This window comes from Nelumbo lutea, chromosome 1 (assembly GCF_056320005.1).
Source record: "Nelumbo lutea isolate HS-2025 chromosome 1, American lotus-T2T, whole genome shotgun sequence".
Taxonomy (NCBI): domain Eukaryota; kingdom Viridiplantae; phylum Streptophyta; class Magnoliopsida; order Proteales; family Nelumbonaceae; genus Nelumbo; species Nelumbo lutea.
The window spans coordinates 167210715-167224565 of NC_142684.1; the positions used below are offsets into that span (position 1 = coordinate 167210715).

The following is a 13851-nucleotide window of genomic DNA, read 5'->3' on the forward strand; positions in this document are numbered from 1 at the left end:
AATCTCAGGTATAGGAGTAATCAGAAATTCTGAAAGGAGGATATTGACTGTCTTCTCAGGAACGATTGGCATGGGGAATTCACTAAAGGCTGAACTTTGAGCATTACTACAAGGTTTGAAGTTAGCTAAACAGCTGGGATACATGTCACGAGTCCCGTGACATACAGGCATATTGAGGTGGAAGGGGACCCAAAAATGGTCATTTCTTGGGCTGCAGACAACAACCTCGCCCCTCGGACTTTTAAAAATGTGATTAGGGAAGTGGAAAAGATTGGAAAGGGGGTTGAGGCTGAATTGAAATGGGTCCAAGGAGTGCAAATGGGCTAGCTGATTCTCTAGCCAAACAAGGGGCAATGAGACAACAATTGTTTTGGGCTGCGCCGTAATGAGGGACAGAAAAGTGTGCTTAAATGGGATCAACGTTCCCACCACCAAGTTGTATAAACTGTTTCCAATCTGGACTTTATATAAAATACATGTTTACTGATTTGCAAAAAGGTATCTCAAGGTAGTTTTCTCATTTCTTCTGTACAGAATCTCTGTATAGGGGTGAAATTTCCACCCAAGGTTCAAAGTTTTGATATGATATGCCTGCATATCGTATTGTATCTTTTACTGATTGAAAATGCCTATTTTAAGGTATTTTAAGAAAATCTTTCATTTAATAATTAAATAACATAACATTTGGCCTCCCTCTCAAACTTTTGAAAATAAAAACTAAAAAAAAGAAAAGTGCAACGTTCAAAGTATTGATACACCCCTTCTGGCGTGTCAGGGCGTATCAATATTTTGAACCTTGTTGTCACCCTCTTCTTTTGTGTCAGTTGCTTTATTATATACTTTACCTTTTTCTCAAAAAAATCAGAACAATATATACTGTTAATAAAACAAACTAAAATCAACTTTGATAGTGTATATCATGAATAAAATCACTTAAAGATAACTCCTATGAGATTTGAATCCTTGACTCTTTAGCAAATATAGAACATTAAACCAACTTTTCTAATAGGTCCATGCTAATTTTGTGTAGAAAAAGTGTGTGTGTATATATATATATATATATATATTATTGGATTGGATTGTAATGGATGAGGTTGCGGTGAACCCATATTTGATCCATTTATAAACAGATAAATTAAAGCCACATTCATGCTGAATTCAGATTCAAATTTGGACAAAAGAGTCTATTTGTGGCCCTAGTCCTATTCCACCATGTTCTCTATCAAGGGCTATTGGGGTTGCTCCTCTATACTCCTGATCTGTTCAATGAACCGGTGAAAGAATTAGCACATCCATGAATGTAGACGAACAAGGAGTTCAATGTTGAACTTGGAAGAGCCAATAAAAAATGTTGAACTTAGAAGACATTGGCTTACTTAATATGATTGCTTAACGTCTAATTGGTGCTCAATATGTCCCACATCCAATGCGTCATGTTATATATCTGCCAAGTTATCTTGTTATTTTCATTTATTCTGTTTCAATGTTCATATGTTTTCAGTAATGTACTCAGGTAAGCCATGAAGCAAAGAAGAAAGCTTTGGAGGCAAAATCAAGAGGGGATGATGCGTTCAAAAGAAAGGATTACCTTATGGCTGTAGATGCTTATACACAGGTATCTTTTCCACCCAATCTGCCCTTAGCTTCTGCCTTGATTTGCTAATAAGTTTTTGGTTCTAATTCCCACAAACTCTTTTTTGATGGAGGCTCAGTGGATTATGGAGCAAGGTTATTGTTATTGTTTTTCTTATTTTTATTATTGTGATGCTGATTGTGAAATGTGCAGCATGAGGGAGATGGGACTTCCCCTCTGAGGAGATAATGAAAAAAATCGAATTACCATCAATCCACAAAAGATATAATGCTCAAGTCTTTCTGAACCCTAAAACTCAAGGTCCTTAATTTCCTTAAGCAAACTAGACTGATAAACTAACATATGGTCCAGATCCATCCACGATCTCCTGATCAGTGTTTTAAAAGGTGTACGCTTGGAGGCACGCCTCCAGGTGGGGCGCCCCCAAAATGCCCTGAGGTGTCTGCTAGAGGCACTGACACCTTTGAGACATACGCCTCATATGCTTTTTTCATGAGGCATGCTAGAGGCGTATGCCTCATGCGCCTCATGCACACCTCGTGTAAAAAGATAGAAAAGACAAAGAAAAAAGAAAAAAAAGGAAAGAAAAGAAAAAGGAAGGGAAAGAAAAAGAAAGAAAAGAAAAGGGAAGGGAAAAAAAGATAAGGGAAAAGAAAGTGGGCTGGGGATTAAGTAAGCTTAAAACATTGCTCTTAAGTAGGCTTACGCCTCTTTGTGTTTGGGAGGCTTGCACCTCTTACATTCTGAACTACGCCTCATGCTTCTAGGTTGTGGAACACCTCCCGTCACGCCTCCGCGTTTCAAAACATTGCTCCTGATGAAAATTTCCAAAGCTTGGAAAGTTCTCTAAGTTTCAACTAGTCATCATATTAATGTTGTCAAAGTTCCAAACTAGTCATCAACTAGTCAATTGGATAGTGAATTGAGGGCTGCACTGACTGCATCACTAATTAGTTGGTTGATACATGTTCAAGTTGACTGGGACAACTATGAGTTGACTAGGTTGACTACAAAAGTTGTAATGCTTAAGTCTTTTATTTGTGCTAATTTCTAAGTATTTAAAAGACTCTATTACAAATATTTGTGATGGAACAAGGTTGATTGGTGGTATATAGTATATGCACTAGAAACAAGGGATAACCTAAAAGAAGACAATGGAGTTATTTTTTCTTCCAATCATTTGAGTGCTGTTACAAAATTGCTACAAACAAGAAGCTTTACACAGGGGCTATACATTAGCTGCCCTTGCAGCACTATACCCTCATACCCTGCTTTGCAAAAGATCGTCTTGTACTAAAAAGGAGTCGTAGGATGTGTTTTTAAACAATTTGTGTGCCTAACCAAGAAAACATTTTTCCCAAAACCATCTTGAACAATGAATATGCTGAACTGCTCTTATTTTTGAAAGTTCTTGTGTTTCCTTCGTGCCAAATCACCAATAAACTACCGCTGAAGCCACAGTCTAGACCAGTTTCCCTTCATTTCTTAAACCTTCTACCCTCTAGCCCTTCACAAATTGCATCAATGAACCTGCACAGCAGCTCTTCACTTCAAACAAAATCCAAACTTTGTAAGAAAACTTAGTGTAGCAATAGATGCTCAATTGATTCAGAGTTCCCTTCACACAAAATAGTCTGCTGAATCCAACAGGACCAACACCATACCTTTACGCAAATGGTTGTCTCTTGTAAGGATTCTGTTTAGTTATGCAGTCCATTGGGAACATTCTAGCACCCAAAAATGTTGACAAGGACTGATTGTTCATCTGAACTGGTGAAGGTGTCCTAAAATAATTTCAGTGACATTTCCTGCCCTCTCCCACTGCCATATTCTTCTATGTGGGCTTCCAGCTTCCAGTTGAGTGCTTATGACAAATGTAGCGTTTCCACCATAGCCTCCACCTCCCAATCATTCAGGTTTCTTCGGAACTTGGGGTACCACACCACATTATTATCATTTTACTGCAAATAATCCACTACTCTAGCCTCTTTATCCATTGCCAACTTGAAAACAGCAGGAAAAACTTCAAACAGGGGCCTTTCCTGCACCAAACATCCTTCCAAAACTTCACATGCATCCCATTTACAATCTTATACTTCACTCCCTTTGCAAAATCATTATATGCTCTTTCAATTCTATTCCAAACTGAGCACCCATAAGACTGATTGGAAACACTTGGATTCCAATCATTATATGTGCAATCTGTATTAACTTGTTAATATTGCTTCAATATCCTAAATTCAGAACATATTTTATTTGGTTTGACTTGTCAAAACCTAGGCACTGACCAGTCATTTCAGTCAGATACCAAAAAGCCCTCTTCTACAAAGCATTTTTACTGCCATTTTGGCTAAGTAAAGAAAAAAATGAGGGGAAAAGTTCCTGATAAAGCAGAAGTGGGCCTTATACATGTTTCTTGCTAGGTTCAGGTTACAAAAGAAACTACCATGAAACCTATGTTGTTACATAGACCCTTCATTTAGAGATCATCTAAACATAAGCTATTTCATTAAAAGCGTCATATGGTATAGACAACAAGTATGTGGAATAATTTCTCCAAGGAAATTTCTTTTACCATGGCTTTTGCAATTCTCACTATCCACTTACTATCATGGTTGATAATTGGTTGAAAGATAATCAAATAGTTATTTTGTGATGTAAACTGCAGGCAATTGACCTGGATCCTACAGATGCTACTTTACTATCTAATAGGAGTCTTTGTTGGATTCGTTTGGGACAATCAGACCATGCTTTAGTGGATGCAAAGGCTTGCAGAGGGTTGAGACCAGATTGGCCGAAAGCCTGCTATAGGGAAGGTGCAGCTTTACGTTTGCTGCAGGTACCCATTGCCTTTTACTCTTCACCTCAATTCCTTATTTTAGGGTGTTTAAGGTAAATTGTTATTTTTTCTGCTTTTGTTGCAGAGGTTTGATGAAGCCGCCAATGCTTTTTATGAGGGTGTAAAGCTTGATCCTGAAAACAAGGAGCTTGTAAATGCTTTCAGGTAATGATAAACAACAATGCCACCCCACCTCCTCTCTATTCTCTAGGGGTGTCAATGGACCGGTTTTGGGTTGGACTCCGTTCAAATCAAAATCAATTTGGACGGACTGGACGGACCAGTATGACATATTGGATTGGACCTGGTCCATCCATAATGAATTTATATTGGATTAAACCAATATCTGGTCCATTGATAGAAGAGATTGGACCAAATCCAGTCCAATTGACACCCCTACTATTCTCCCTTCTTGTGTTCTCCTTTTCTTTCTTTATGTACTAGAGAACCAGATAAGTTAAACTTGTAAAGTTTCTTAAAATTTTTAGTCCTACTCCTACCCATGACCTTAGATTATGTTAACTCATCTTACAAGAGAAAATGCCTGGGAAAATTATCATGGTGGATAGCCATAGTTAGCTAATAGTCCTGAAGTGATGTCTTAGCTTGTGGTGAATACTTTTTTTTTGCTCGGTCTTAATAAATTTTCTGGATTGTGCCCCATCCCCCTCCTCGACATGGATGCAAAAAGAAAAAAAGAGAAAAAAAGAAAAAAACCTAAAAAACTATCCTGTCATCCTTGTAATAACCTTTTTGTGTTATGAGGGATCCATTTTGATACTTTTATTTTGTCTAAAGGATGGGGCTGGAAACTTGCATACAAAGATCTTCCGATGGACATCTCTCTCCTTTGATTAATGCATCTTTTGTTATTTCTTTCAAAATATGTTCCTAGCAACCCCGAGTTGCTTGCTTGTACTTAGAATTATTATTTAAATTAAATTATGTCATGGTTGAAGGTTCTAGAGGGCCCTCTGTGCTGATAAACTTTGGGGACAATCACCTAATAGTGTGAAGGGGTTCTTTGAATCTCTCTTTAATACCGATAAGCATAATTGGTAGCATGGAAGCTGATTAGTCACAGGTTATAACATTGTATGACATTTATCAGTCAAACCATACGAATAATCATTTTTGTTTTTTGGAAACCTACTATTTAAGTTATTAAATTTGTGTATGAACAAGTTTGCAAGTTGTTGCTATTATTGTTGTTGCTGTTGTTATCATCCTCCTCCTCCTCTAGTTGAACCCAACTGATCTTTTTTTTTGCCTGTTTGTAATTAGAGAAAATCACCCAACTATTGCTCTCACCAAAATAGTCTGGCTTGGTTTCATTGCATTCTTAATTATGAGTGGCTGAATCTTGTATTTGCTTTTACCGAGAAAAAAATCTTGTATTTGCTGCTATCATTTTGGTTTGGAAGTTTGCTTCAATTGTCTGTTGTCATTCTCATGAAAACTGTCTTAAGCTAATGTGTTTAACTTCCAACAAATTACTGGAAGTAGGAAGTTGTCAAGCATAATTCCAGAGGATTTACTTAGGGTTTCTTGCAATTGAGAAGTTAACAAAGTTTGTTTATACAAGCAATGCTGCTTTGAGTCAGTTGTTGCATACAATGTGCTCACTGCACATGCAATAAGTTGGTGAATAATGCAAGCACTCCTGGTTATCAAATTTTCAGTTTTCACAAATATATTCTCATGTATGTGTGTGAAAACAGGGGTTTAATATCCTGTTTATTCGAAATTCTACTACACACGTCCTTAGGGTGACATCTTAGGTGTTGAAAAATCTTGAAGAACTTGAAGTGCTGAGACTGATGTAGAGGGAAAATTTCCACTGGAAAGGGATCTGGTTGTCCCATTTCCCTACCAAAGTTAGTTTTCTGGTGTGGTCTGCAGTGAATGGGAAATGTCTTGCTAAAGTGGATCATTTGGGATTGCAATCTTTGGTGTGCTCAATGTCTGGGCAGGCAGAAGAGTCAGTGGATCATTTGTTCCTGCATTGTGGAGTTGCAGGTCTGCTTTACGGCCACTCCTGTAAGCTTCTTAATGTTAGTTGGTGTCCTCCAAGGAATATCTTCAACCTGCTGAAGTCTTTGTAGCTGTGAGGGCTGCATAAGAGGGGAACTGAAGGGTGTTTGAGTCCTAAGGAGTTCTGAATATCATGTGCTGCGTTGGGCTATAGTAACTTTTCATTCTTGGCTGTCAGCCTTAATGCAGTTCAGGCCTTCAGGGGTCTCCCACATCATCAATTTTTTGAGCCTAGTATTTTACTTGGTTAATTTGTATTCTCTCTCTGGAGTATACTCCCGAGTTTTGTTTTGTGTTGTTTTGGGGGGCCTGGGTTAGCCGACCCTGGAGATGTATTGTTTCTAGGTGTACTTGTTTCTGACAAGGTTTTATACATGTAATTTTGGCTTTGGATAATGGAAGATCAATTCAGTACTTACCTTCAACGGGGCTGGGATCATATTCCCTGACCTCCCGTTTTAGAGATAAATCCCAAACATTGTCCTCCATCCCCAATCCCCTATGGAGGGGCGTACCCGAACCCCCGAAATTTTTTAATTAACAGAATTTCTTGAAAAATGAATTTACTTAAAATAAAAGAAAAATTTAAAATATAAATAATGTTTTAAATATATTTTGATATATACTTTGACCCTCCATCTCGATGCGTGTATCTTCTTAGTACCCATGCTTTTGTTGAATTATATTAACAGGGAAGCTGTTGAAGCTGGAAGGAAATATCATGGCACAGACAAGCAAAGCTGAAGGGGAATAGGATGAGATGTGCGAAGTAGAGGAACTGGACCAATCTTGCTTGCCAAGCTTCAGGTTGATAAATTTTGTTCTTTATCTGGTGTAGTAGAATTAGTTTTTCTTGTCTTAATGAGATGAATACAAAAATTCGTCAGATGGCTGTAAATAGAAATTAAATTCAAGTTATATACAACGGGTATAACGTTTTTCTGATGTTCAACTGATTATATTTGATGTTAGCTTTTCTAGAGGTGATTTCAAAATTTCAATATTGAATCATTACATACTCATTATTTCTTTATTTTTATTTTGTTCATTAATATTCTGCGCAGCTAAGTGCAATATGGAAATTCTTAATTGTTATGGGAACCTGTGGTTTAGGGTCCCAATTGAGGCTTTAACACAGGAATTGGCTAGGTTAATCTCAACCTTGGCCGACGTGGTCTGGTGGCCATAGTTGTACCGCTAACCATGATCTATCATCTATTCTAATGTCTTTTTTTCTCCAGTCTGCAACAAGTGAATGGCTAGTTCCTGCTCGTGATTCATACTTAGGAGCAAGGTTCAAAGTATCTTTACGCATTGGCTCGTATCGGCTGATATATATTGTTCCGGGACCCTTTCGATATGCCTTTACAGTGGGTGTATTGGGGTCTGACCGGTTTAGGGGATGGAGGGGTCCTAGACTGACTCCCTGAATCAGTTTTGAAAAAATAAAAAAATAAAAGAACAAGTATCGAAATGCCCAATATGCCCCTACCGGCGTATTGGGCGTATCCATATTTTGAAACTTGCTTAGGAGGCTGGTTGGTCAATCTATTTGCCAAAGTTCAGATCAACATTCTTTATGCTTTCAAAACTAACAAATGCCTCAACCAAGTGCTGGCCGTTAGCATAAATTTATTATGTGGAGATCCTAGAAACAGGCAAAGAAACCGCCCCCCCCCCCCTAGGTTCAGGACTGGTTCAATTCAAGGTGGACCATGACTTCACAAACTCAGGCAGTCAGGCCCAACCCCTTCTTGGGCTTAGATCCATCTTTAATCAGGCTTCGAAGCCCAGGTTAATGCATATATACTAAGAAAATGATAATTTTATTTATATTATATTACATAGATACTTGCCTTGATGCAGCTTTACCCTTTATTTACACAGTTCATGCTTTCATGGTACGTGTCCTTGCACTAGAATAAATAAAATGCATGATATGTGTTTGAATGTATATGTGTGTGAATAAATAACTGATATCTGTATCATACGAAATATGTATCATACGGAATAGATACTTGCCTTAGTTTTGGTGTAAGTTATAAATGATCCAAATACCAGGTTAATTCTTGTTTGCATTCATACATATCAAAGAATGTGCTCTTATATAGTATAAACATGTAATATTTAACCAGTTAATGGTGTTTCAGTTGGAAGGATCTCTTGATTCATCTTATTTGCATACATCCTGCTGCCACTGGGGTTGGGGGGTTAAGGGTGGGGGATACCCCCATTGTGTAGCCCTATAAATTTACAGAAAAAATGCAATATTTGTATGTGGTATAATGGTAATAATGTAATATACAACAAGACCTATTCATGGGCTACATTACCCTATATACCTGCATGATCGAATCTTAATTGTGTTTGGACAAATTATATAACAAAAATATAAATTAATAATTTTAAATAAATATTTATAATATATATTAATTTATTAAATTACACTATAGGTGGAACTTTTTATGTTCAGAACGGGCTTCAGTTTCAGGTTTGAACTTTTTATGTAATTTATTAAATTACACTAAAGGATGAGTTGGCTGCGATGTGTGGTGTGTGAATCAGACTGAACAATTACGAATGAACACGCCAGTGTCTCTTACACGTGACACCCACATTTACTGCGAACACCAGAAGAAAAAGAATCACAGTTTTTAAGTTGAAAAGACCGGAAAAAGAAGTTGCCAGTTGCCACGCGAAAAATTACTAGGTCGTTTAATTGAATGACTCCGCCTCAATTGCTTGATGATTCTCATAATTTCGAGTTTACGGTTACGGTCTTACGGATGGATAAATGAAGTAAAACCCACTTTGCCGAAATCAATAATTCTGTAAACCTGACTGAAAAAAAAAAACCATAAAAGTCTGTAAACCAATTTATAGTTTCTACTTTCCTTCTCCTTGTCGTTGCCATTCGGTTTCGTCCACTGTTCCAGTTTCCAATCAAGAAGACCGGCATCGGCGTTGCGAGGTACATGTTCTTCCTCCGGATCGTTTTAGTTCCAATCTTCCTTGCAGTGCCATTGTAAAGCTTCTGTATACTGTGCTACTCTACTCCGTGGCGATATTTTCTTCTCAACTTCCTTTTTTCATTGTGTGTTCCCTGTATTTGGCTTGTATTTTGGGTTTGGTTAGTATGTTTTGTAGGGTTCTTCTTCAGGTTTTCTTTTTTAGTGTAAAGGGTTTATTATTTTCTCGGTGTTTGAGTGCTTTGCCTAGTTTTTTCCTTCTCTGTTTTATTCGCTAATCGCTAGAGGGGTTTATTTGGTTCTGTGCGTGGTCCTTAACTGTTGCATGCATGAGTTTTTGTCCCTCAGTTCACTGGCGGAAAGTGGTCACTTGAAGCTTACATGATTGCAGTGAATAACAAATAACCTATACCGCGAACACCGGAAAAGATAAGTATATTGGAGAAAATTGTTAGTCATAACTCATAAGGCTGAGTTTGGAAGGAGTACAAATGCAAATATGTAGAGTGCAAAACCTTATATTTTGTATTATTTTGTATGTATTTTATCTTGGTCGTCTTACGCCTCGTTCGCGCCTTACCTGGGTAAATGCAATTATCCTGGGCAAGGCAAGTGATTCTTGGGAAACACTTCGGTTAGGACTTAGGAGCATTTACCTGTCTTCTTTCATTCCCCATTTAAGGTGCACAATGACTGATTTATCCAAAACAAAGGTTACATTATTGAAGAATATTGTCCCATCATGTATTATTGATTTTCAGCTCGTGTGGGTAACTAATTTACCCAAGTCTGAGGAGTGTATTACTTTCCAAGGTAAATGAGTTAATCAGGAATTGTTCTTTTCTGTTGGACCCACTAATACCGGAAAATGAATGTGGGTTTATTTCTTTTCCATGGGACCTACCAACTTACCTGCCCTCACTGCCCGGAACAAGGTCTTAGTGGTAAGGCGAAGGAAGGGCCCAAGTCGAGGAGGATACTATTTATAGCATCTTGTGGTGAATGCACATGCTAGTTTGATATAAATGATGTTTCTTTCTGAGTTCTGACTCATATTTTATGCTGTGTTTAGAATGGGCAAGTTTCCTGGTCTTCCTTTGGTTTATTGTTGCAACTATATCTTTTAGAAAATTTCAAATTTCAATTGATTGAGGCTTTCACGTGCAGTTAGATATGTCAATTCCTGTTACAAGCTATCCATCTTTAATTTTGTGTTCCCTTTTATTTTCTAGGATTTTAGGGACTTGAGAATTTTAGTGGTAGTTGTATATTTGGTCAGCAGTTTTTCTCTTGAAATTTCCGAGCAAATGTAGAGATTCAATTTGTAATAGGGACGATTGTGTTGTCATATATAAATAACACTTTGACTGGCACAAAATAGGCCTTGAGGAGGGTAATTAATCTTGATTGTTACAATCACTTGGAGCTGAAGAAACTAGCCTTTGTGTTGGAAACCTAAGACAATCTCCCATGATACCTAGATACTTGTACAATACATGCCTAGCATACCAGTGACACAATTCGTGCCTAGCATGACACTGGATACTGCATGAATATTTCTAGAGTATATTTTATATCATTAATCCTTTGAAACATGTGAGATGGTATTTTAAACAAATTATACTACAAAATATATATTTGCTAGAAGATAAATTAAATTTGGCAAGATATATGTGTTGGGAAATATACTTAGTTTTTCAAAAAATTGATATATAAGCATAATATAGACTGTAATAAGAGGGATACCAATACGTGTATTGTATATTTGTTCAGGGTCTTAGGAAATGGAGAGTCATATCCCCATTTATCCTTTTGATATCTCATCCTTAAGGTACACTGGCTGGCAAGTTAAGTGTTTGGGAAACAGGGATTCCTAGAATAGGGAATTTTCTACTGTTATTTTCATTTGATAACATAAGGCTTTTGAGAAAATGGTGTGATACAATTTCAGTTACTCTCTCTCTCTCAAAAAAAAAGATTGCTTTAAAATGGTGTGATGTGGTTGAGAAAGCAAAATATGAAGTGCAGTGGGATAGTAATGGCATTATTGTTGGGCTTTATTGCGCTACCTTTTCTATTTTCACTATGCTTTCTTTTTGCCCATGGGAGGTGACCTCAGGGATGTTAATGGTAATATTGCACCTGGTCATTTACTGAATGGCAAGGCCAAGTAAGAATACCTTCTGATTTTTCTTCCTCTTCTCTATCATGCTCTCTTTTTTCATTTTGTTTTTACAATGTATATAAGCAGTAGTTTCTGTGGAAAATGATAGTCCCCCAATAGTGGTATGAGTTGCTTTCAGAACTTTCTTGTATGTAGCAGCGCATTTTTAATGCTTAAACCCAATACCTTTCATTGGTTGCAAGAATTGTTCTATTTCTGCACCAATAACTTCCCTTCTGTTTGTTATAACAAGCTGGGATTCCCTTGGCGAAATAGATACTACTTGTAGAGGGTGTCTTGCCTACAAACACTGCCAATTTGAATTTCACATAATTCAAAAGTTCTTACTTGGTTTCTCCTTATAAATACTAAAATGTCTAATCTGATACTGCTTCAGTGTCTGCAGTGTAATATAACAATAGTTGTCTCATATATCTTTTATTTTTTTGATCAGTGTCTCATATACCTTTTCATTGTATCATGTTCATGTTCTTAATCCTAGCAATTGGTGTTGAGATGGTATGTTGAAATTGTTGGCTTTGTGCACTCTTTCTCTAGTCTCTACTGTCCAGACAACGTATGCTCCAATGTATGTACAAGTCCAGAAAACTGGGTAATTGTGTTGGGTTGTTGCCACTAGTGGTTAGATGGTTCTGATATTTGATAATACTTCTTGGATGTAGAGATGCTTTTCCTCCAGTTGTCCAGAAGCAAATCATTTTATGTTTAGAAACCAATTGCCTAATTGTTTTTGTTTTTGTAATGATTAACTGGTTTAAAGACTTGGCTAATCCTATAAGTTGGGCATAGAGGACTAGTTTTTGACTATGGATCGGAGGTTGGTGCATTATCTTAACGAGATCAGAGACATCCTCAACTTCTCTCTGATACACTTGCATATTCCTAGTGAGCTATGTTTGATTGCTGATGTTCTATGTGGAAGTGGTACTTCTCCATAGCGACAGCCATATGCCTACCTGGTTTTTGTTTGATGATGGTGCTGCAATTGTATATTTCATTAACATTTCTACATCCTTTTATTTAGATTTTTTTTATTTAAAGCCAATGTGATATGACTGCCTTTATAAGAAAAAGTATTGGCTAATTTAGACTGTTGGGCGCATGGAGTTGTCATATTTCAAGGACTTTATGTTGCTTTGGTTCATCTTGAAGGAGTCGTTTTATGGAATGTGTTGGATTAATTCTGTCTGTTCTTTGGGTTTTATGTCACAGATTGTAAGATGTATCTTAAGTCACAGCTTCCGTGGAATGTGATAATACCTCCTGAAAAATTGGATGGAGGTCTGATGCTGCAAAAGTCTATAATGTTATGCTTATTGGAGGAATTTGCAAATAAGAAAGCAACCAAGGATCATGGTTACTTCGTTGCAGTAACTACCCTGGATAGCATAGGTGAAGGGAAGGTTAGATTTGAGTCAGGGAATGTACTTTTCCCTGTTATGTTCAGCTGTGTTACATTCAAGCCATTCAGGGGTGAGGTCTTACAAGGCACTGTAAATAGAATCATGAAGCAAGGGCTCTTCCTGGAATGTGGGCCCATCAGAAACGTATTCCTCTCTGCACATAAACTGCCTGATTATCGTTATGTCCCTGGGGAGAATCCAGTGTTTTTGAGTGATAAGCATTCTAAGATAGAGATGAATTCAGTGGTCCGCTTTATGGTACTTGGAACCAGATGGATCGAGACAGATAAGGAATTCCAAGTGGTGGGTAGCTTGGAGGGTGATTTCCTCGGACCCGTTTAGTAGTCAGATTTTGTGTTTTTCAAGCCCATAGTAACTTCTTAGTCATGGGTGATTGGAATTACATCCTTCAACCTAGCATTTTCTGTATATTCCCTAGTAACTTAGTAACCTTCATTGCAATTTATGGTTCTTAACAGAGCGTTTAGTTTCGATCAAATTATGTAAGTTTGGTTAAAACTTGTGCTCCTGCTTCTGATCTTCTGTTGTTAATAATGGTTCTCTAATTTCTTTCTTTGGTATCAGACTGTTTGTTGTTCTACCATAATTGGTCAGAGGACAAACTCAGAGTACCCGTGGGTGGATTATGCAACCACCTGGAATCCTGGGCGAAAATGACTAGTTTGAATGTTTGATCTCTGATTGAATGTAAGTCCATAATGTGATCTTAAAATGGAATGACATTGGCGTGAACAGAAGAATGATTCAACTCTTGGGCCCTGTTTGGCTTTCCCAGCTGTTTCTGTTCTTTTAGAAATTTCTGTGAC

General features: G+C 37.4%; 2 protein-coding genes across 2 annotated transcripts in view; both read left to right on the top strand.

The window, feature by feature from the left end:
• TPR10 (ankyrin repeat family protein) overlaps positions 1-7500 on the top strand; it is a 39599-nt gene extending 32099 nt beyond the window's left edge. The window contains exons 10-13 of the mRNA XM_088960358.1: positions 1514-1615; positions 4263-4433; positions 4519-4598; positions 7160-7500. Coding sequence (XP_088816484.1) covers positions 1514-1615; positions 4263-4433; positions 4519-4598; positions 7160-7211 — 405 coding nt within the window. The 3' untranslated portion in view covers positions 7212-7500. The remainder of the gene's footprint in view (positions 1-1513; positions 1616-4262; positions 4434-4518; positions 4599-7159) is intronic.
• A 1811-nt stretch (positions 7501-9311) lies between these two features.
• LOC148879002 (DNA-directed RNA polymerase V subunit 7-like) lies at positions 9312-13543 on the top strand. The gene is made up of 2 exons (XM_088960359.1): positions 9312-9438; positions 12834-13543. Exon 2 carries the CDS (start codon positions 12842-12844, stop codon positions 13364-13366), a length of 525 nt encoding a protein of 174 aa, XP_088816485.1. The 5' UTR covers positions 9312-9438; positions 12834-12841; the 3' UTR covers positions 13367-13543.
• Positions 13544-13851: the final 308 nt, after the last annotated feature.

Coding starts and splice junctions, on each gene's coding strand:
- LOC148879002 (XM_088960359.1), top strand. CDS start 12,842: ATGTATCTTAAGTCACAGCTTCCGTGGAATGTGATAATACCTCCTGAA.